Source organism: Python bivittatus, unplaced genomic scaffold (genome assembly GCF_059951505.1).
Source record: "Python bivittatus isolate LINGU-HERP-01145 unplaced genomic scaffold, Pbiv_v1 ctg000310_np1212, whole genome shotgun sequence".
NCBI lineage: Eukaryota > Metazoa > Chordata > Lepidosauria > Squamata > Pythonidae > Python > Python bivittatus.
In genome coordinates this window covers 13,653,929-13,674,460 of record NW_028277054.1, presented here as the reverse complement: position 1 = coordinate 13,674,460, position 20,532 = coordinate 13,653,929, and the positions used below count along the sequence as shown (strand labels likewise).

At 40.6% G+C, this 20,532-nt stretch overlaps 2 protein-coding genes across 4 annotated transcripts; both read right to left on the bottom strand.

Annotated features, from left to right (window-relative positions):
* Nucleotides 1-1,229: 1,229 nt before the first annotated feature.
* Nucleotides 1,230-11,472, bottom strand: GPN2 (GPN-loop GTPase 2). 2 transcript variants are annotated; one of them, XM_088140159.1, is made up of 6 exons: nt 10,883-11,472; nt 9,884-10,318; nt 8,728-8,884; nt 8,094-8,254; nt 3,032-3,162; nt 1,230-1,961 (listed from the first exon to the last, which is right to left on the bottom strand). In XM_088140159.1, the coding sequence occupies exons 1-6, from the start codon at nt 10,991-10,993 to the stop codon at nt 1,865-1,867; spliced, it is 1,092 nt and encodes a 363-aa protein (XP_087996285.1). In that variant the 5' UTR covers nt 10,994-11,472; the 3' UTR covers nt 1,230-1,864. The 2 variants fall into 2 exon arrangements, with proteins under 2 accessions (XP_087996285.1, XP_087996286.1); XM_088140160.1 differs by having other exon boundaries at nt 11,293-11,469.
* A 1,557-nt stretch (nt 11,473-13,029) lies between these two features.
* GPATCH3 (G-patch domain containing 3) lies at nt 13,030-19,874 on the bottom strand. Of its 2 annotated transcripts, none has more exons than XM_007425864.4 (7): nt 19,326-19,870; nt 17,922-18,352; nt 17,311-17,491; nt 16,775-16,834; nt 15,376-15,497; nt 14,950-15,077; nt 13,030-13,429 (listed from the first exon to the last, which is right to left on the bottom strand). In XM_007425864.4, the coding sequence occupies exons 1-7, from the start codon at nt 19,699-19,701 to the stop codon at nt 13,216-13,218; spliced, it is 1,512 nt and encodes a 503-aa protein (XP_007425926.2). In that variant the 5' UTR covers nt 19,702-19,870; the 3' UTR covers nt 13,030-13,215. The 2 variants fall into 2 exon arrangements, with proteins under 2 accessions (XP_007425926.2, XP_087996284.1); XM_088140158.1 differs by having other exon boundaries at nt 13,292-13,429; nt 14,941-15,077; nt 19,326-19,874.
* Nucleotides 19,875-20,532: the final 658 nt, after the last annotated feature.

Here is a 20,532-nt window from a genome sequence, read left to right as displayed (position 1 = left end):
CCAAAGTCATTTGGGTTGGGCAGCCTCGAAATCTCAGAAATAAATAAATAAGAAGAAATACATTTTTGAAAGTTGCTTCTGACATACCAGAATCTGGGGAGCACCCGATCCAAATTTTATTTGCCTTGTAACGTGAAAGAGTCTAGTAAATCCCACTCTAGGCTTACTTGTAGTAAAAATAAATAAATAAATAAATAAATAAATAAATAAATAAATAAATAAATGTAAATAAAAACCATTCTTTGCCCCAAATACTTTGTCATTATCTGGGTTTTTAATTGTTTTTCATAAGGACAAACTTGATTTCTAGTCCTTGGGAGCACAAAGATATGGTTGAGTTTGTGGTTCCTGTGGATTCTCAGTCTTGTCCACACGGATGTTATTTGCCGTAAAGAGTTCAACGGTGAGGAAATGGCATTGAGTGGGGAACAGTTTTCAGTAGGAAAAAAGCCACAAAAATCACCAGCCTCCCGTTCTGCCATGATACTTTCTTTTCAAAACAGGAGTGGCCACCTTAAGCCTGCTTGTCCAAAAGTGCACTTTCATGTCAATATGTACATCAGATGAAAGTGTACAGGTATAATAGGTGGGCTCAGAAATGCATTTGAAAATGCCAAAAAATTGGAAGTAAAGAAAATTAAGCAGTCAAAATCCCTGGCTCTCATGGCTTCTCTTGGGGTTTAAGAAACATCAAGGGTGTCTACCAGGTGTGTTGGTGTCAAAAAAGTCACCCACCTAGAAATGTGTCTGTGAAACACAGACAGTTCTTGGCCCTCGAGAAACTTTTGAAGAGGAAGTGTTTGGGAGGGCCTTTGAGGAATTAGTGGCCACCACTGTGCCTCTTCTTTTCTGATAGTTTTGTATTTTTCTTGGTTTTTATATTTTTACTATGCTTTGGTGGTTCACCACTTTAATGCTGACAACACCCAGCTGCAATTCTGGGAGTTGAAGTCTACACTTCTTAAAGTGCCCAAGTTTGAAAAACACTGCAGTAACTATGGGTATTGTACTAATACTGCATTAACTTGAAAAACACTGCACTAACCATGGGCCTTTGATGAGTCTTTGGCCTGATCCAGTCTGGCTGTTTTATGTTCTTAAAACATCTACCTATTTTGTTTACCTCTTCTACCCCACATATTGCTGAGGGGGAAGTCCCACTGTCCCAATATTAGAAGCTTGTCCGTCTGTACAAGGTATCACACAAATGCACTAAGGTTGGAAAAAGAAAGTATGAAAACTCTTTATTTAGCATTCCTCTCTCCAGTACATGGGTCTTTAAATGCAAATCCCAAACCCTTGGCAGCACCAGAAAAGCTTCAAAAGATACTCTTCTCAACAATATCCAGCTTCACTGTTTTTCCTTGGCATCACATTTCAAAGCGGCCAAAAGGAGATTGGGGGTACAGACAACCAAACTCTTAAGAAGGACAGAACAGCCTTCCCCAACCATGGCCTTTGAGACTATGGTCAAAGCATATTATTGGCAAGAGCCCCTCCCCTCAATCATTTGGAAGGCACCAATTAGTGGAATGGCAACACAGAGAATTCTCGATACTTCTCAGCAAAATAAAGCAGGATAATACCCTGGAGGAGACAAACTCTATGGCAACAACTTTGCTAGCACTGAATGGTCATCTCTGACAACTAGCAGATGCCAAATCCTATCACCTTGCCAACTGCTCTTCAGTCACCAACTCTACAATTTTCCTAACAGAAACGTCTGGCTCCTGATTAACCGACAACTGGAAGGAACCTAAGGGTGGTGGCCTGTGTTTGGTTCACGACTGCATCAAGGCCGGTAATAACCCACAGGGAGCACTCCCGCTGCTCTTGCTGAAAAATCCTTTTGATCTGCCCTCCTTCAGAGACTGCTGTAACTGGCAGGTTCCACGTCCAAAGTTTCCTGCTCCACTGTTTTCTCCTGTGGCTGCACATACTTCTCCTGGAATGCCAGGGTGCTGATGAGTGAGAGTTAAGGAGAAAGGGAGCACAAAAGCATTAAAGAAAGCCAAGCTGATCATCTCCATCTGTTGACTGGCAGGATAAGCATCTGCATAAACCACCCAAAGCAGTGGATGAGATAAAAAGTGCTTGTGTCACATGGAGGAAAAGTGGCAGAAGTAATCAGGGGCAATTTGGATACGCTGCACAAGGTGCAGCACACAAAACAATACTATTTGTGCACCAGTCTGCAGATTTTAACCCAAGTGTGCTAAATACAATCTCACCTATATGGATTTTTCTAAAAGCCACCCCCCACCCATACAGTCTTTCATACATCTGGTTTAAGCTTTTGCACTGGCTAATGACTAAAGGGAGAGCCAGTTTGGTGTAGTGGGTTAAGGCACTAGGCTAGAAGCTGGGAGACTGTGGGTTCTAGTCCCATCTTAGGCACAAAGCCAGCTGGGTGACCTTGGGCCAGTCACTCCCTCTCTGCCCTAGGAAGCAGGCAATGGCAAACCACATCCGAAAACTTGCCAAGAAAACTGCAGGGACTCATCCAGGCAGTTGCCAGGAGTCAACAATGACTTGAAGGCACCAAAAAAAAAAAAGTCTAAATGACTGGAAATGAGACATGTACAGACTCATTTTTTGTAAATCTCTGATCAAGCAAGCAGGATCTTACCAGGAAGCCAGACTTTATGGCCATGATGGGCTCTGAGACTGATCTTGCAGGGTCAGGACTCCTCTGCTCGTTTTTGGCTTCCTGAGTATTTGACTAGCATAATATGCGTTGACTCTATGTGTATCACTGAATGCAAAACAGCAGCTTAATTTCCATTATCCAACAAATCTAAAAATATGGCTACAGTTACAGTTAGTCAGAATTACACATCAGTCGCATGAAGGTTTTGTTTAAAACTAAAGAATCTTCAGGTGAACAGCTTCCATTGCTATCACTGGTCTAAAATGTCCTTTAAATGACAACATCATGATGAGCAGATTCCCCAAAGCTCTGCAGTTCTTAAGGCACAGAAAGAATCTGCATCTTCCAAGAAGGAGGGAGGAGGAAGAACAAAAAGGATACGATGTAAAATGAAAATCAGCTCCCATCGCTGCAGACATCAAGACATTGAGGCTTCTTTGTTCCGAGTCCCCAAAACAGTAACCATTGGCTTTGTCCACTGCCTGCATCACACACCGCATGCTTTCCTTGTCCTGAAACGAGGAACCATTAGAAACACGGCACACCTGGGACTTCTGGTGAGGACATGGCGAACTGAAGACATCCCCCAAAAATGGGGACATTATGGCTGAAATCCACAGCCAGATGTGGAATCCAGACCAGTGAAATCTCTCTGGAGAAAGGAAAGATAGTGAGAGAGCCCACCCACACTCCAGACAGCTGCTCTTTGTGAGTAAACTGCAGGAACAGAAGTTCCTGATGAGTTGAGCATCTGGGAGTCGAGGGATTACATCTAAGGTCATAGTCATATTGGGTTAGGGTTAGGGTTTAAGGACTCAAAGTTCAGCTGATCCTCATTTCTTAATGACTTTGGAATTAATTTTTTATTGCTTTTCAATATTGAGAACCTCCAGAATGGCAAGTTTTTATGGACTACATTTTATGGATGAGTTTTCTTCAATCCACTATGTAAGACACTTTAATTACGTATTTAAGGATTTATTATTATTTTTTTCAGAATTGACAGCAAAACGGTGATTAGAGTGTTGATTTTAGAAAGTTATAAACAGACTAGGAATCCAGATGGATTTAATAAAATTTGGAAATTAATTATAAGAATCCTTCCCATGGAAAACTATTCTTGTTTTTGCATTTGGAAGAAGACTTTGAAGACTGGACACTAGAGGGTACCAGAAGGAAATAAAATAATGGATTATTGAGATATATTTGTGAACAATGGACTCAGAAGTTAGTTTTAAAGATTTCTGCCATTATTGATAGACTAGTTCATGCTATGGAAGAGGGACAAATTTTACTGGACAAGACTGAAATTGTTTCAAATGTGGACTTAAAAATGACAAGCTACAAGAAGGATATGGAAAAAAACAAAATATTGAATATACAAATGAAACCGGCTGATGTTCTAATAACTAAAAAGGACAAACAAATAATAGATCAGAAGAATGACTTGGAGAACCTTTCTATATTGGATTTACAAAAGGGATTTGTTAAGGTTGTCAGTGATTTTGTGAGACAAGACAAAGAGAAAATGAAAAGAAACTGTTTGGACACTATTTGAAGGGACTAAAGATTAAGATTGTTGGGAGCAAGGGGAAGGAATATAAAGTTGGTTTATTTGACCAAGGTTAAAATAGATGGGTTGCGGGAGGGCGGAGCTGGCGTTGCAGCGATACGGCGGGGGATCCTGGGCTCCCAGGATCGCAGCCGATATCTCCCCCCCGGATGGTCCCGATGGACCTAAGCCGTCCCATAGAGACGGTGATCGCAAAGGGCGCGTCCTGCGGATCTCAGGGACACCGCAAGTCCCAGATTGATCCCAGGAGAAGCTCTTGAAGCTGGCGGAGGAGAGGCAGCCATTTAATGACTGCGAAAGCCGGGACAGCTCCAAAGGAAGAAGAAAGAGAGGGGTGTCAACCAGGTGAGATGGACCTTTACTACTCAACTATTCTTAGAGAACACCTTAAGTAACTTAAAGAGATTTTTAAAAGTGAAGAAAAGTGGATTAAGCGGCGAGATTGAGCCTTATAAAAAAAAAGGGGAAAAAAATCTTTGTTTTTTAACTTTCCCTTTTTAGTGGAATTGGCAAGATGTTTTTCTTTTAAAAAAAATATATTTTTAACTGGACTGGCTTTTTCTTTTCAATACTTAATAATCTTTTATCTCAAGCTTCTTTTTTGATTAAGATTTTTTTATTGTTATAAGAAACCTATATTTTTTGATTTGGAAATGGGGAAAGTGGAGTTAAGAGAAAGTAAATGAAAGAAAGTTGCACTGCCATCTAGAGGCTTGATATAGTGTTTTTTTTTTCATTGTGACGTATGCTCAAGGACCTTGGGCTTTCTAAAAAGATAGTGGGATGTGCATGTTTATACAGGTGCCATCGAATAACTATAAATAAGAAAGCGGAGTTGAAAGCGATTTTGAAAATATTCAAGATGGAAAGTTTGAGTTAGTCACAAGAGCCTTGTTTAGTGGCAGTAGCTCTTCTTTCTGGTAGAAGCTTTGCTTTGCTCTCTATTCCCCCCCCCAGTTGGACTTTTAAAGAGACCTAGCCTTTCCCCTCCTCTTCTTTTTTTTTTTTCTTTTGCTCTTTTTTTTTTTCTTTCTCTTGGCAAGAACAAAGATAAAGAATCCTTTGACTTAATGAAGGTCTATACAAGGGGTTTGATAATAGACTATACGAGAAACACAATGCAGAAAAAGATTTTTAAACTATCGAGGATGACTATAAAAAACTGGAAGAAGAGCTGCAGGAATTCCCGCAAGAAAAAAAAAAAAGATATCAAAGCTAAAATGGACTTAATTAAACATAAAACGGTATCAATGGAAAAGGAAGAAATAGCACAAGAAATCAGAAACACTAAACAGAACTATTTTGAGGCTTATAAACTGAGAACCAAAAAGGGTTAATCAATTGATAAATGAAGAGGGACAGACTTGTTCTTGGTACTGAGGGTGAGAAAAAGATTATACAAGATTATAATGGAAAATCGTACTAAGAGAATACTTAAAAAGAAGTAAAACAATATTGAAAGAAACTACTCCAGATGCCTAAAGAAAAAACGAGGGGAATATAACAATGATGGAACTGACAGAAGCTTCAAAAAGCAGAATGTTTGAAAGGACATTTATTATTGCTTTCTCTTATCCAATAATATAGAAAAAGGAATAAACAGCTAGATATTTTGGGATATTGAATGAAAAGGGTGAACTTAAAACTATGCAAGCGTTTGAATAAGGTATAAAACTGAGATATATAGTAAAGAATTGTACTTGATTGTAAATGTTTTAAGATATCAGACTAAAATTCATACATGGTTGGACAAAGTAACATATAGATTTTAAACTAGAGATATTTTTGTTGAAACATGTAGTGAAGAATTAAGTATGTTTTGATAGTGGTTAGAACTGTAACTTTTAAGAATTGGAAGAATGAAAAAGTACCTATGCAGGAGGAAGTTATTGAAAATTATGGAATGTGCAGAGATGAGTTAAATTGATATTTGAAATTAGAGTAAGAAGATAAGCAATTTTATATGACACGGGATTTGTTTTATTAATGGTTGGATGAGAAAATATAGTAATGTAATGGATTAGGAAATTTTATAATAGAAATTTGATATTAATTACTATATATATATACATATATAATCGATGGATAAAAATGTATTACTAATCCTATAATGAAAGCTAAAATTTCTTGTAATAAATGATTTTATAGACTAGCTACAAATGATTAATAATTGATAATTGATAAGTATACAAGTATATTTTGAATAGATGGTATGAGAATTTATATAAATGAGTGAAGATTATGAAAGGGGCACCAACGATTTGGTAACTGGTTGACACACGGTATAAAATGGAAGATGTTTTTTTTTATGCCTTTGTATGTTCTTGTTTGTTTATGTATGTTTTGTGTTTGTTGTAAAGAATAAAAAATTTTATTAAAAAAAAAATAGATGGGTTGCTATTTCTGGAAATTTTTAATGGATTTTCTTCGGCCAGGACTAGATGATGTTATTTTAAACTTCTGTTTCTGCTTTCCTATGGGAAAGAGTTCATCTGCTGTATTTTAAATTTATCTGATTAAGGTTAAAATAGTTATGTTATCTCTGGTACCTTTTATTAGATTTTTACTGACTAGATTTGAATGATGAGGTTTGGGGGATTTGTTTAATGATAGAAAATTAGATGTAAATGTAAAAGGAAGGAATTCAAGTGGGATTATTAGATCAAGTTTATAATAGGTTGTTATTCTGATAACCCTTAAGGGACTTTTGCTGATTAGGATGGATGATAAGGTTTTAAAGATTTGCTTACAGAAAAAGGAGGATGAAGAGACTATTGTATTTTAAGAGATGGTAATAAATTGTTACAGTTGCTTATACTTGCTGGAACAAAGGGGGAAGTTACATTTTTTTCTTTCTCTTTTTTAAATTTTTTTCTTTACATTTTTTCTTTTTTCTTTTTACCTTTTTATTTTTCATAGTTTGTATCAGTTTTCTCTGTACATGTAATCTTCAATAAAACTATTTAAAAAAAAAAGACACATGGCATGCCCAACTTGATTTCTCTGCCACATTTCATCCTGTTACTCACTGGCCTGATTAATGACTGACAAGTCCCAGCAACAGATTACACATTTTTAATGGAATAAATCCTCTGAGCAACCTTACACTCAGATTTGAAGGTTTTTTTTAGGAAGGACAAATTGCAATAGAGCAGGGGTTCTCAAACTATGGCCCGCGGGCTGGATATGGCCCGCCAGGGTCATTTATCCAGTCCACCCGCCTGATTGGCCCTGCTGCTGTCTGTCAGAAGCGGAAGGGTCAGGGCTGTGTCGGGAGCTGGAGGCGATGCACGAGGAGGGAGATCGTAGAGCTGGACTATTCTACATGACAGGTATGCCAGGTCCAGCGGCTCTCCTCCTCTCATGTTTTTTTCAAACTATAGTCTGGCCCCCCAACATTCTGAGGGACCGTGAACTGGCTCCCTGTTTAAAAAGTTTGAGGACCCCTGCAATAGAGTGTACACACAATCGCACTGCCCTGATGTTATAGTTACTAAATGCTGGAATAAGCATATAATCAGCCAGGAGTTTATATTACTGTTTTATTGACCCCAAACTGTTCTCCTGTCCTTAAACATTCTGTTCCCTACCAGTATTTATTTAGTCAGTTGCACACCCACTGGGCACAGGCCTTTTCAGCTCTGTTTTGGTAGAGATACTATCCTCACAACTGGTTAGTTTCAGAACTAGTTATCTGCATATGCTTAACGTTTTACCTCTTAATTTCATTAGTTTCCTTCTGCACTAACAGATGTGTGCCACCCCTGGTCTCAAGCATAGTAATATGCAGCTCAAGTGTAGGTAAAATGGTGGAGAGAAATCGATGTGTACTGCCAAAGCTTCATTCGTTCCTTTCCTTGGCTTGCTTACCTGGACATTGAGAGGAAGAAAAGAGACCAAACTGTAGTCTTCAATCACTTCTACAAGCTTCTTGTTCAGGCGCTGGTAATTCTTGAAGAAAGGATCTGAAGCCAAGTGGTCCACTAAGTAGGACAGATCGAGAACTTCTGTGTAATAATCTAGATTAAATGCTGTAAGGCAAGTGAAAGGGGAAAGAAATCTTCAGTAAATTCATGGAGAAAGGAACAAGCTAAGCTGTAATGTTTCTTTTCATGTGTACTTGATGGGCAGAAATTCAATCTTTTTCCTGAATGGGAAATGCTCCAATGATTGAATTGTTGTAATTAAAAGAGAATTTGGCAGTTTATTTATGATGAGCAGAGCATGGTTTCCAATTAGTCTCAGCAACAGCTAGCCCTGCTTCCAAAATAAGTATACTTCTGCTAAAAGATTTGACTTCGATTGGAGTAGTAGTTTATCTAGGCAGTCTTCTGACTGACAAAATCTTGGATAAACTTCTCCAACAACCACCCAACTATAAATGAACAATGGCTGCCCTCAGGAGACCCAAGTCATTACCTACACCTTCTGATTTGCTGTGTAATGGGCCCTTAGAAGTTACCTTAATCAGTCCCACTGTTCCCTAAGGTCTATCTGCTCTCACCTAACTTCCCATACTGCTCAATCAGGTCCATTTTGGAGAGGATGTTGACATGGGGCAATTCTACGTGCAGCATCGTGGCGAGGGAAGTGCAGAGAACAGAGATGAATTTGCCAGGGTCTGTGCAGTAATGAGAATCTACCAGATGAACAGCAGCCAGCTACAAAGAACAAACAAAAGGATAGGGGAAGATGAGAAATTAGTGCTATCAGAGCCAAGGCATTCCAATAGTTTAATATATGCAGACAGTTGAGAGCCAGTTTAGTCTAGTGGTGAAGGCTCCAGGCTAGAAAGCAGGAGACTGTGAGTTCTAGTCTCGCCTTAGGCATGGAAGTTGGCTGGGTGACTTTGGGCCAGCCACTCTGAGCCCATGATGTCAGGCTTGGACAACAAGCCAGTTGGTCAATTCCTGTCGCAACCAAATGAATCAACATTCGGTTGATCTGAAAAAAGAAGACCCTGCACTTGTAGGAAAAACGCCAGGAAGAAAAGAAGTATGTAGAAGTGACCTATACAGTAAATGAGGCTCTGTCAGGAGTGGGACTGGAAACTTGTAGTCCTCCAGATTATCCTGAATTATAAGCACTCCCCTACACTGGTCACACTGTGGTTTAGCAACAACTAGAGAGCCACAGCCACAAACTCTTTGCTACATTTCCTACTAGAAGAGATTTCCAATATCATTTTAACAACATTTTAATGCAAGGTAGGCAGTAAATAAAGCATAAGGAAGATTTTCAAATTGAAAGCATATTTGGAACCAAGGTACAGAACCCCAAGATCCCGGGACTCTAGTGATACCACTAATTAACACATTAAAATAAACATATCAATAGCACTGCTAGTGTAGAGACTGTCAGTTAAATTCAGGCTACCACATCTGCCTTGAAGGTTTTTTTTCTTTGCTGCCATCTAGTGATTGTCTGGATTTTTGCAGTCCAGATCAGTCCTAGTTGAATATATCAAGCTCATGAAACTTCTACCAAACATTGCAAAAATATAAGATGTATCATAATATGTTTTACAACTGCTTCACAGCTTGTCACCTGAAACTAGTTTGAAAAGGCAACTGTTATCACACAGCGATTGTGAATTGGGACAGAATGAGGTTGAGGTTTGGCCTTCAGGAATACTCTCACTTTCTCTGGGCCAAACATACCCTGAAATTCCACTTAGCAAGTTGAGCAAAGATGTTTCTCAATGAATTATGATGGGTACAGAGTTCCACTTGTCCAGGGCAATCAAATAAGAAGTAATGTCCTTTCAGTTGGTCCAGTTTCTCCTGTAGCCAGTCAAAATTTGCTTCTAGGTACTCCATGCAGTAGATTAAGCCACCATTGGGGCCAAGTTTCAAATTCTCCATCACATCAGCCAAGGTGATCAGTTCAGAGACATCTACAGCACACTGGTATGGAATCCCTTCGTTTGCTGGGTCCAGGTTCACTACAGCTACCTTGCGCCCAATTGCAGACAGGAATTCCTGCATGCCAAGACAATAGGTGGTTTTTCCTGAGCCGGGAGGCCCAATTACTACCTGACCAAAGGCTAGTGAAGACTGTTTGTGGTTTTCTGCCATGCCGCACGTTTCTTTCTCCTAAAAAACAGACATCAGAAAGAAATAAGAACAGAAGACCGGGATGAATCCATGCTATTATACCTGTGTTTGCTCTCCACCTAAAAGAAAATGATAATCCACTTTTACTGTGTGGCAAACACGCTTGTATGATAAATCCTTGCTACATTCATACTTCACATTTCATGACATACATTTAGAACGTCTTGGCTAGATCTAAAAAGTGGAAGTATTAAAAGCAGATATAACGTATACCAACTGCTCACTCCAAAAGACTGCTAAATTCAAGGTTTTTGCATTAAGTCTAAATCCAACCCCCACGTTACATATTTTTAAATTTTATTTATTTGTTCTTGACATAATTTTATTAAGAATTCTGATTACCATAGTAAAATACAAACTAAACGTAAAGAGAAAGAAAGGATAAAAGGCGCAAGGGAAAAGAAAGAAAAAAGTACATAATAAAGAGAAAAGAAACATATAAAGTGACTTCCAACCTTTATGGTATAAACAAATTTAGTGACTCTTCACCCCCCCCCCATTGTTACAAACAATGGTCTCTTCATCCCATATCCCATCCCTTACAGCCATAAAGCACCGTCTTTTCAGTCCTGGGGTCAGCAGAAAGTCCATAAAGGGTTGCCAGAAGTAACAAAAGTTGTATTTATTTGTAATGGAAACTCCCCCCCCCCCCATGGCTCGGGGAAATAATCCAGATTTGGGTGCTGCTAATTCACTGGGGAGCCCCTCATCTGAGCTCAGACTGGGTAGGGGTCTCTGAGCCTGAAGTTGTTGCTTTTTCCCCAGTGGGAGAGAACGCCCCCTTTCCCGAGAAGGCTGGCGTGGAGAGAGCCGGGAAGGGCGGCAAGAGCCGCAGCCCCTTTTGGCGGGGGAGAAGCCGCCTTCCACGCCACTCCTCGGCTCAGTGCACCGGGCCGCAGCTTGGCAGGAGAGAGACGGGGCTCCGCGGCCACCCGGAGAAGCGCCGTCAGGACCTTTTGGATCTTCGAGGCAGAATCCGCGGATCCTAAAGTTCCACAGGATCCACCTGGGACTTCGCTTTGATGTCTTCTATCGGCAGCCTCCACTCGTTAGGAAGATGACCTCCATGCACGAAAGAGCGCTTGTCTACCCTTTCTTACTTCTACGGTAAACGCACGAAGCCACGCCGAGCCGGGATTGGCGGGGAGCAGGAGGCCGGCGCTCTATCCCGGGCCGCCTCGATGGTAAGCGGAGTTTAACCAGATTGGAAGCAGCAGGCGTCATGTGGAAGCTGCGAGTGTACTTACCTCAGGAAGCGATCACTGCATGAGCGAGCGACGGGCGCCCCCTGCAGGGTGGGAGGTGCTGCGATGTGGCCAAGTAATAGGAGCCGGTCGTTTTGCTGTTCGCCAGGCACCCTCTAGGGGTGGCCAAGGGGAAGAGCAGCAAGAGCAGAAAGAAGGAATGACCTGTGGAAGTGGGGGGTGCCTCTCTTTGCAAGTCGCAAAGGAAGAGGTTTGTCGCTAGTTTGCCACACCAATCATGGCTAAAGGATTATTATACTGCAATGCCAGGGACTAATTTTGTTTGTAGTTAGGTTGCTGGTTTTCCTTGCTTTAATTTTATGTTGTTAACTGTAAGCCAGTCGGAGTCTTTGGAAGTGTTGCTGCATGTAAACTGAAGTATTGCCAACTTTCAGATACGTGGACTTCAACTCCCAGAATTCCCCAGCCAGCAAAGCTGAAAGTAAACTGAAGTATTGGCAACTTTCAGATACGTGGACTTCAACTCCCAGAATTCCCCAGCCAGCAAAGCTGAAAGTAAACTGAAGTATTGGCAACTTTCAGATACGTGGACTTCAACTCCCAGAATTCCCCAGCCAGCAAAGCAATTCTGGGAGTTGAAGTCCACGTATCTGAAAGTTGCCAAGGGTGAGAAACACTAAGGTAGAGAAACTGGCTATAAGAGCAACAATACTGAGCCAGGCTTTTTACTTTCTCTCCCACTGCTGAAATAGATTCCTCTGGGAAAGTACTGTGGGCTGTGTGAGTGTGTGTGTGTGTGTTGGGTGCGTGTGGAGAAGGAAGGGATTTTTATGCTGTGTTCTTTCTTGGCTCGCCCTGCCACACCATCGCACCCACCAGGCAGGTTCTTCCATTGGCAAACAAATGGTGAATTATCTGAATTCCCTTGTGTTGGGAAAAGTCACCTGGCTGCAAAACACCTCCAGGTACCTGTGTGGGAAAATACATTTTTCGGGTGAAGAAAGTAAATTTCTAGAGGCTTCAGATGAATGGGAGCGCCTTAATAAAATCGAAACAAAGAAATTGAGAAAAATGTTTGTATTATAGTACTCTCTATATAATTCATTATAGAGATGCCTTGTTATGTTAGTATTTTACCTCACCCATTTGATTTTACTTTTGTGTTGTGTATTTTTAAATTTTGCTCATCTTTGACCAAATAAACATTACTGTACATAACTCATGGAGTTCAATCTTGTCGGTCAGGTTCACTCCTCTTTTAGTCAGTAGGAACTAAAAGACTTATGCATAACTATTGCTCTTTAATTAACACTGTATCCTAAGCCAAACACCCTTCACTGCAAAAAAAGGCGTATGCAGGACACACCTTAAATCAAGGATGAAAATGCAAGATTTCATATAGACTGATTACAGGGTAGATTTAAGAACTGCGGGCATGCAGAGGTGGTATCAGTAATTACCCTTCAATTAAGTTTACAATAAAGCGCCAAGAAGCAGTACCCAGGGTTGTTTTTTTTTCTTTTAATATAAATAATTAAAACTTGATCTGACTTGGCTATAGTACATGTTTTGTTCAATAATAGACAGCAGTAATAAAAATAATACGAAGAAAAACGTTTGCCATTGCAAAAGCAGGCACAATCTGAAAGTCCTTCCTTGCTGGCAAGTCTTTCAAGAAGAACTGGAATTCTCCTGAACACCATGCCTGGCATGGACAAAGGCCACCTCTTGCCGGTACTTCATGCTGATCGGCAGCTGGCGCCGGAGAAGCTGATCTTCTGAGTCCACAGGATGTGGGTCATCGTAGATGGTAGAAATGAGGCCGCAGGCATCCCTACGTGGCTTCTTGGGTTTGGTGAAAGTCTGGAGTTTCTCACCGTGATACCTAAAGAAAAGCAGAGAATGAGTCAGTCTTCAGGGACGAGGCAGAGAACATCAGCTGCCTTCTCTCCGTGCAATGTTATAAAAAATACAGTAGAGAAAAAAATTCATGAATCTAGCCAATAAAAAAAAAATTAATTGATGCAATCCTTTTGTGATCCTCATGAATTTGAAATAAGGATTTTGGAATTAATTATAAAGAATCCTTCCCATGGGAAAATGCTTATTTTTTAATTAAAAAATAATAATAAGATTTTAAAAATTGGACACTAGAGGGAACTAAAGATTACAATTAAAGGAGAAGAACACATACACTCAACTTACAATTACAGAATGAAGCAATATATATTCTAAGATTGGACATAGTGAAGGACATTTTTGAACAATGGACTCAGAAGTTAATTTTAATAGTATCAAGAGAGACATCTGCCTCTATGGAGAAACTGTGTCTAAAAGATGGCATGGAAGAGGAACAAGTTCTACCTGACAAGATCGTGACTAAGTTGAAAGTGGATTTACAAATGACAGGCTATAAGAATGACATGGAAAAAGATGTTACACTGGACATATAAAAGAAACTGGCCATCTAAACCAAAAGAGTAACCTGGATAATTTTCCTATATTGGATTTACAAAAGAGGCTTGTTAAAGTTTTGAAGAATCTTGTGAGAAGGGACAAAGAAATAATGAAAAGAAATCAAATTCTATGACATTATTTCAATAGACTAAAGATTAAGATTGTTAGAAGTAAAAGGAAAGAATATAAAGTTGGTTTATTTGATCAAGATTAAAACAGATATGTTGTTATCTCTGGTAACCTTTAATGGACTTCTGCTGACACCAGGACTGAAGTGACGATGCTTTATGGATTTGTTTATAGATAAGAGATGGGATATGGGAAGAAGAGATCATTTGTTGTATTTTAAGAGAAGGTGGTAAGTTACTAAATTTCTTTTCTTTACTATATTCTTATTTTTTCTTTTCTATTTCTCCTATTTTTTCCTTTTTTTCTGCACCATTTCCTTTTAGTCTTCTTTCTTTTAGTTTGTATTAGTTTTATGGTTGTAATTATAATCTTAAATAAAATTATTATATATATAAAAAGAAAACTTTTCCCTTAATATGTGGTAGTATTACCATTCCTAACCCTTGTGAAAAATACTCCAGTTTCTAGGAGGCTTCCTGACTGCAGAGACTTTAGCTACAGCGAAACTAGTTACATATGTAATGCAAGTTTGTTCCCCCATTTTACAGTAACCATGGGACTGAAGGCTTATGTCAGTTCATTCTTATAAATAGCCTTTAGTGCAAGAAAGGAATCTAGTATCCCCCAAATGTTTTGAACTCCAATTTGCATCATACTCAGATAGCACGACTGTAAGAATGCTACAACATTTCCCCAGAATGCCAGACTGCTTTTACATGAACATATTTTCAACACAAGCCTGACACTTGAGACCACCAACCATGGATCTTTACATGGAAGTTAGTTGCGCTTACTTTGAAAGAGACTCACATCACTTACCCCAAGCCCCTCTTGCATTTGGGATTCCGGCCCTCATTGTCTAGGGCTTCAGCCATCCCTGAACTGTTGCTTCCCAAGCCAAGGCCCTCAGTCCAGCCCTGCCTTTCCATCACTTTTCGACCAATGCCCTGGCAGAGAAAGAAAAGTAGTTCTAGAGCAACAAAGTACTGATGTCAGAAAAAAGAGAGGAATCAGGTTTTTAATTAAAGAAACATCTTAATATCATCAGTATCAGAAGCAGATCAACTTTATTAGGGGCCTCAGTATGACACAACAGCAATCATTCTCCTTGCATCTTGTGCTACAAGCACACATTTCATTAATATCTGTAGCACAATTGTGATCTCAATGACTGAATGAAGGCTTTTCAAAATCTGCTATATTTTGTTGCAGAAATAAGTAGTATATTCCAACTTCAGATTTTACCTTGGTATATTTTTCAAAGTTCCCAATTCGTTGACCCAGGACAGACCCATCTTCTAAACCATCCCAGAGTCTCTGTTCAAACCGTATCTGTACCAAATCTCGAGCATCCTTGTCACCACCACCTAGAATGAATGGAAATCCCGCATAATTTCTCTGCCATAAGAAAAGAGGAGAAAAGCCAATAGAATACAGAGGAGGGAGGCATTGTCTACATATGGGGTATTGTATACAGAAGGCCTGAATACTTCTGGTTAAATGCGACCAGGCAGAAAACAGGGAAAAATGTCCACCAAGACTTTGGATAGTCACTTCAGTTAGAGAAGGAAGTATTAGTTTAGGCAAAGGCAGCTTCAGATGTTCACAGGAGTTCAGGGCTTGAGTTCAGTTTTCAAAGGGATCGATTTCCAAGAACAGCCATCAAGAATTCCTCTTTTCACCTATCCTGTTTTGTTGGGTTGAACTGGCTTCTATTTAATTAGGGCTGATTTTACATTCAGTGCCTTGAAAAATGGACTGACAGCAAAACGTAGTCTCCTTTAATTACCCTATTTGATCTTCATTCTGTTTGTTCTACAGAATCAAAAGTAAAGCCTTGAAAATATAACATAAATATAAGGAAATATTTCACTTCTTTAAGGGAAGAGGGAGAGAAGTCATTCTGGTGAGGAATTTGCTGCCTTTGGATTTTAGATACAAATGTTATGAGATGGTTTAGAAGAAGATGAGATGAAGTGAACAACTCCTGTTCATATTGATAAACAAGGAAATACAAACCAAAGCAGAGGGAATTTTAAAGTGTTACACGCCACTCCAAGCACATATGTGAGAGGACAAGAGAGCAACTAGGAAGATACAGTAGAAGAGCCCCTAGCCTATATTACAAAGACCTGCAGCAGATCCTTTGAAATTTAGCCATACAGGTAGTCCTTGCTTAACTACCCCAATTGGGACTGACAACTCCATTGCTAAGTGACATGGTCATTAAGCAAGACATCCTGTGACTGCAACTTGTGATTTCACTGCTGGCTTCTCCACTGACTCTGCTTGTCAGAAGCCAGCTGTGAAGCGACCAAATGGCAATCACATGACTGCAGGATGCTGCAACGGTCACAAGTGAGACGACTGGTCATAAAGTTACTTTTTCAGTGCTGTCATAATCTCAAATGGTCGCTAAACAGGCTAGTCATTAAGTGAGGATTACCTGTAGTGTTGCATTGAATAACAAGGTAATTTACATATTCTCAACTGTGAATTGTGTTTGAAAGGATGCCAGTGCAAGATGATTGTGGTATCTCACCCTGGCCAGGACAGCAAGTCAAATTCTTGCTAAACTGAACCTTCCGGTTACACTAACCATGGACTGCAGGTTCTATCTATTCCAGGCAACATAGATCAATACCTTTTTCATAGTAGATACTCATGTCGACATCCCAGTCATCAGCTGTCTGTTCATCAAAATCTGCCAAAAGAAAGGTTCTGTGTCAAGAAAGGAGTATATGCAACTCACTGCCACCACCCTTCCTTTACTAATATCACCCTCCTTTAAATTCTGCATGTGCTGAAAGAAAGCCAAGTTATATATCATGTTTCATTCATAGCTTTTTATAAAATGGGGACATGAAAAGAGCTACCCTCTCCTCCATGAACTTGCCCTATACCAATAATATCTATTAAAGCTTTGCTCTAATTGTCCTCATTCTACCCTAATCTTTGGGGAGGGGAGGGAGGGAGGGAGGAAAGAAGGAAGATGGATGCCAGTAACTAACCCTGCCTTTGATATTTCTGCATTAAATACTCCAGGCTTCAGCATTTCCATATGTTTCATTAATAAGAGAGGGCCAAGCATTTACAAACAGGATACAAAAGCATATCATTAAAAAAGCATCTGGATTTTAGTAGCAATACAGAATTAAACTAAGACATTTACAAATTTACCTGCTCCATCTTCTTGCCAATACTGTGCATCTGTGTAGAACACCAATCCAGAGCCTCCTTTCTCCCACTTTAGTTCAATTTCCTCCTCATACAAACGTTCCTTTGTGCGTTCCTGGCTGGTGACATCTTCATGCAAGGCCTCATGCCGTTCCCACTCTTCACATCTATCATCATCATCCTCCTGTAGCAGAACCAAAAGAATAATACAGCTGAAATTTGGCTTGGCCCCCTTTCATCAGAATTATGAAAATACCATTCTCCTTAGAAGTTTTTCTTTTTTTAAAATTTTAGCTGTGTACTTTGGGGGGAAAAAGAGATCTCTCTGTTAAAGTATACAACTTCCAGTGCAAACTGTTTACCATTAGATTATCTTGGGTAGTTCTGAGAATGCAAAACTAAAAAATCTCAGTCCAAAGGCCAGAAACTCATTGGGGTTGCTTAGGCTAATCAGCTTTGAGTTCAGCTTCACAAGAACCTTTTCCAGCTTGTAAGCATTAATAAGACTTATCAAAAGAATGTTCTTTTTTCCTCAAGGAAATAAACTTGTAACTTTAATTAGATAACAACATACATGATAGCTTCATGTTTGACAATTAGAAGAAACTACTTACGCAGTCCGGTTCAGAGTCATCTGTTTCTTTCTTTTCTGGATCTTCCCGGTCATTCTCTTCTGTATCATCGTGATTTACTATCTCTGCTCTTGGCAAGTGGTCTCCTTCTGTTATTTCCTCTCCTGTAGCTGTGTAAACTCGCTCCTCTTCTATAATAATATCAGTCCCCTCATATGAAAATGGTACATTCCCATATCTGCGAGATGAGCCAGATTTAGGGAACTGCAACTGCAGCTTTTTAATTACACGGGTGGGCATCCGGCAGGTTCTGATAAGCTCCAAGAAGACTCGCAACGGAGTTCCCACGTTTCCATGAGGCATTACTGCGGGAGGATTCAACTCAGGGAGTCGTTTGAAGTCATCCTGAGTGAAAGTTTCTCTTGATATTGTATTGAGCTCCTTTTTTGTTTTGTAACAAAATATGCTGGTCTCTGCAAATAAACATATAAATATACATATAAGCATGATGGCTAATGCACCAAAAATTTGTATTCTTTAGGGCTACCGGATATGGGCTGCAAAAACACCAGATGGCAGTTGTCTTCTGGCTTTTCAGCCCACATTTGACAGCCCTAATATTTACTACGCTTGCACGGTGCTCTCACACTGTGTTTAAATTCCATTTATTTATTTGTTCAATTTATACAGCTGCCCATCATACAAAAATAATTCAAACACATTAAAAACAATAAAAGCTACTAAAACCATAAAAAACATAATCTGCAAGGGTGTAATACAATTTACTAACAATATAGCCATTTAGCAGGCTCCACATCACCACCGCCAGATCCCCAGGCAAGACAGCAAAGCCAAGTCTCAGGCTCTTTCTAAAGCCCAGAAGAGTCAGGGCCAACCTAAGTCCCAGGGAATGATGTCCCAAAGGGCAGGCACCATGGCAGAAAAGGCTCTCTTCCTGGCTCCTGTCAGATATTCATTCCTTAATAGATGGCAGCTATAACATGCCTATCCTGCAGGTTCTGATGGGATGGGTAGATGTAGCCAGGGAGAGGCGCTCCCTCCAATCCTTAAATCCTCTTTCTACTCCCTTCTTCTAGACAAGCGGTTCCTAAACCTTTTGCCATCACAACTCCCTTTAGTGTAGTCTTAATGTACACACCTCCCCTAAAAATCCAAACCCCAAAATGAACACAAATGAACAATGAAAACAATACAATGAAAGTTGGGGAAAGGTGATTTATTAACTAAAAGGTTCTTCACACCTCCCCTGGTTTCTGTCTGCATCTCCCCAAGGGGGTTTACCCCACAGTTTGAGGTTCACCTCACAAAGCCCTATTCTAGACACAAAGCCGAAGAAACTATGAAATGAAACCCGCCTGTGATGCGAAATATGTCCCAGAGCCGGTAGTGCCCGTCCCCAGGGCCTCCACTTCGGTCTCTTAATACCTTTATCTGGGGAAATCCGGACTCTTCGTATGACGCACCGCCCAGGCAACGTCTCCCCCTGCGCGTCGATCCACCGTTTGCCTGAGTACATGCGGACCAAGCGGAGAGACCACCCGGGCCTCACCGCCACCAGACAGCAGCAGGTCGGCCCTCCTGCCCTTGAAGGGCCGCTCAGCTCCTCTTCCCGTTCAGGGCGATGCCGATAATGGAAGCAAAGGAAGCCGCCGGCTTCGATGAACTGGCTGAAGTAGGAGCGGAGATCGGCGGAGCGAAGCTGGGCTGGAACGCGGCTCACCAGACAATACCGGTCGCCGCGCTGAGGGGAGGAAGAAGCGGGAGCCGCGTCGGCCATCTTGCAACGCCTCGGGCACGTCATGTGACCCACGCGTGAGCGGGTTCGCGACTGATGGCGTCACCATACGATCGAAAGACGGCTCAGGACCTCCTATGCCTTGACCATAGAGATAAGACTAAGTCGAATGGATAGAACGGTCCCTAGATAAGGAATGCTATGTTAAGGGTTCTCTAGTTGGAAATATACTTCCGGCCTACAGACTATTTGAGTTTTCCCTCCTCTGACTTCTGGCGCTCAATAAATCAGGATTTCCTTATAGAAATGCTAACGGGTAGAATTCAGAGAAGAGGAAGTATTCACTCAGGGACTGAGTTTAGATCAGTGTTTCTCAACTTCAGCAGCTTTAAGATGTGTGGACTTCAATTCCCAGAATTCCCCAGCCAGCCTGCTGGCTGGGGAATTCTGAAAGTTGAAGTCCGCACATCTTAAAGTTGCTGAAGTTGAGAAACACTGATTTAGACAACATGCCACACATAGTTTCTTTACATAACTATGTTGTATGAACCCTGCCCCTGCAGTTTCTGGACTGATATGTATTGCTTGGTCATTAAGATATTGAGGCTTATTCTGCAAGGCCTGGGCAAGTTCTGCATTCCTATTGGTTATTGTGCAGAACGGCCAACACACTGCCTCCCCTCTGGGGGGGGCTGCATCTGGGCAGAGGAACGTGCCCCTGGCTACGCTTTGCATTATAGGGGCTCCTTCTGTATCTTGGATACACAATTCTGCCAAGCAGCAATTCACCAGGTGGGTCTTGCAAATGAAGGACTGGATTTTTTTCCTTGGCAATGGACTTTTTTTTTAAATCCAGGTGAAACTGACAAGAGTTTTGCCAGTTTCCCCTAACTAGCC

What these genes read in the sequence shown, in the direction of transcription:
- GPATCH3 (XM_007425864.4), bottom strand. Translation starts at nt 19,701, where the DNA reads ATGACGTGCCCGAGGCGTTGCAAGATGGCCGACGCGGCTCCCGCTTCT. An exon ending in CCGGATTTCCCCAGATAAAG is followed by an intron (nt 18,353 to 19,325) that starts GTATTAAGAGAC and finishes GTTTATTTGCAG; the next exon opens with AGACCAGCATATTTTGTTAC. An exon ending in AAATGCAAGAGGGGCTTGGG is followed by an intron (nt 13,430 to 14,949) that starts GTAAGTGATGTG and finishes GCTTTTCTTTAG; the next exon opens with GTATCACGGTGAGAAACTCC.
- GPN2 (XM_088140159.1), bottom strand. Translation starts at nt 10,993, where the DNA reads ATGGGGGGGGGGGGAGTTTCCATTACAAATAAATACAACTTTTGTTAC. An exon ending in TTCTTCCTCTCAATGTCCAG is followed by an intron (nt 3,163 to 8,093) that starts GTAAGCAAGCCA and finishes TCCTCGTTTCAG; the next exon opens with GACAAGGAAAGCATGCGGTG. An exon ending in GCTGATTTTCATTTTACATC is followed by an intron (nt 1,962 to 3,031) that starts GTATCCTTTTTG and finishes CTCACTCATCAG; the next exon opens with CACCCTGGCATTCCAGGAGA.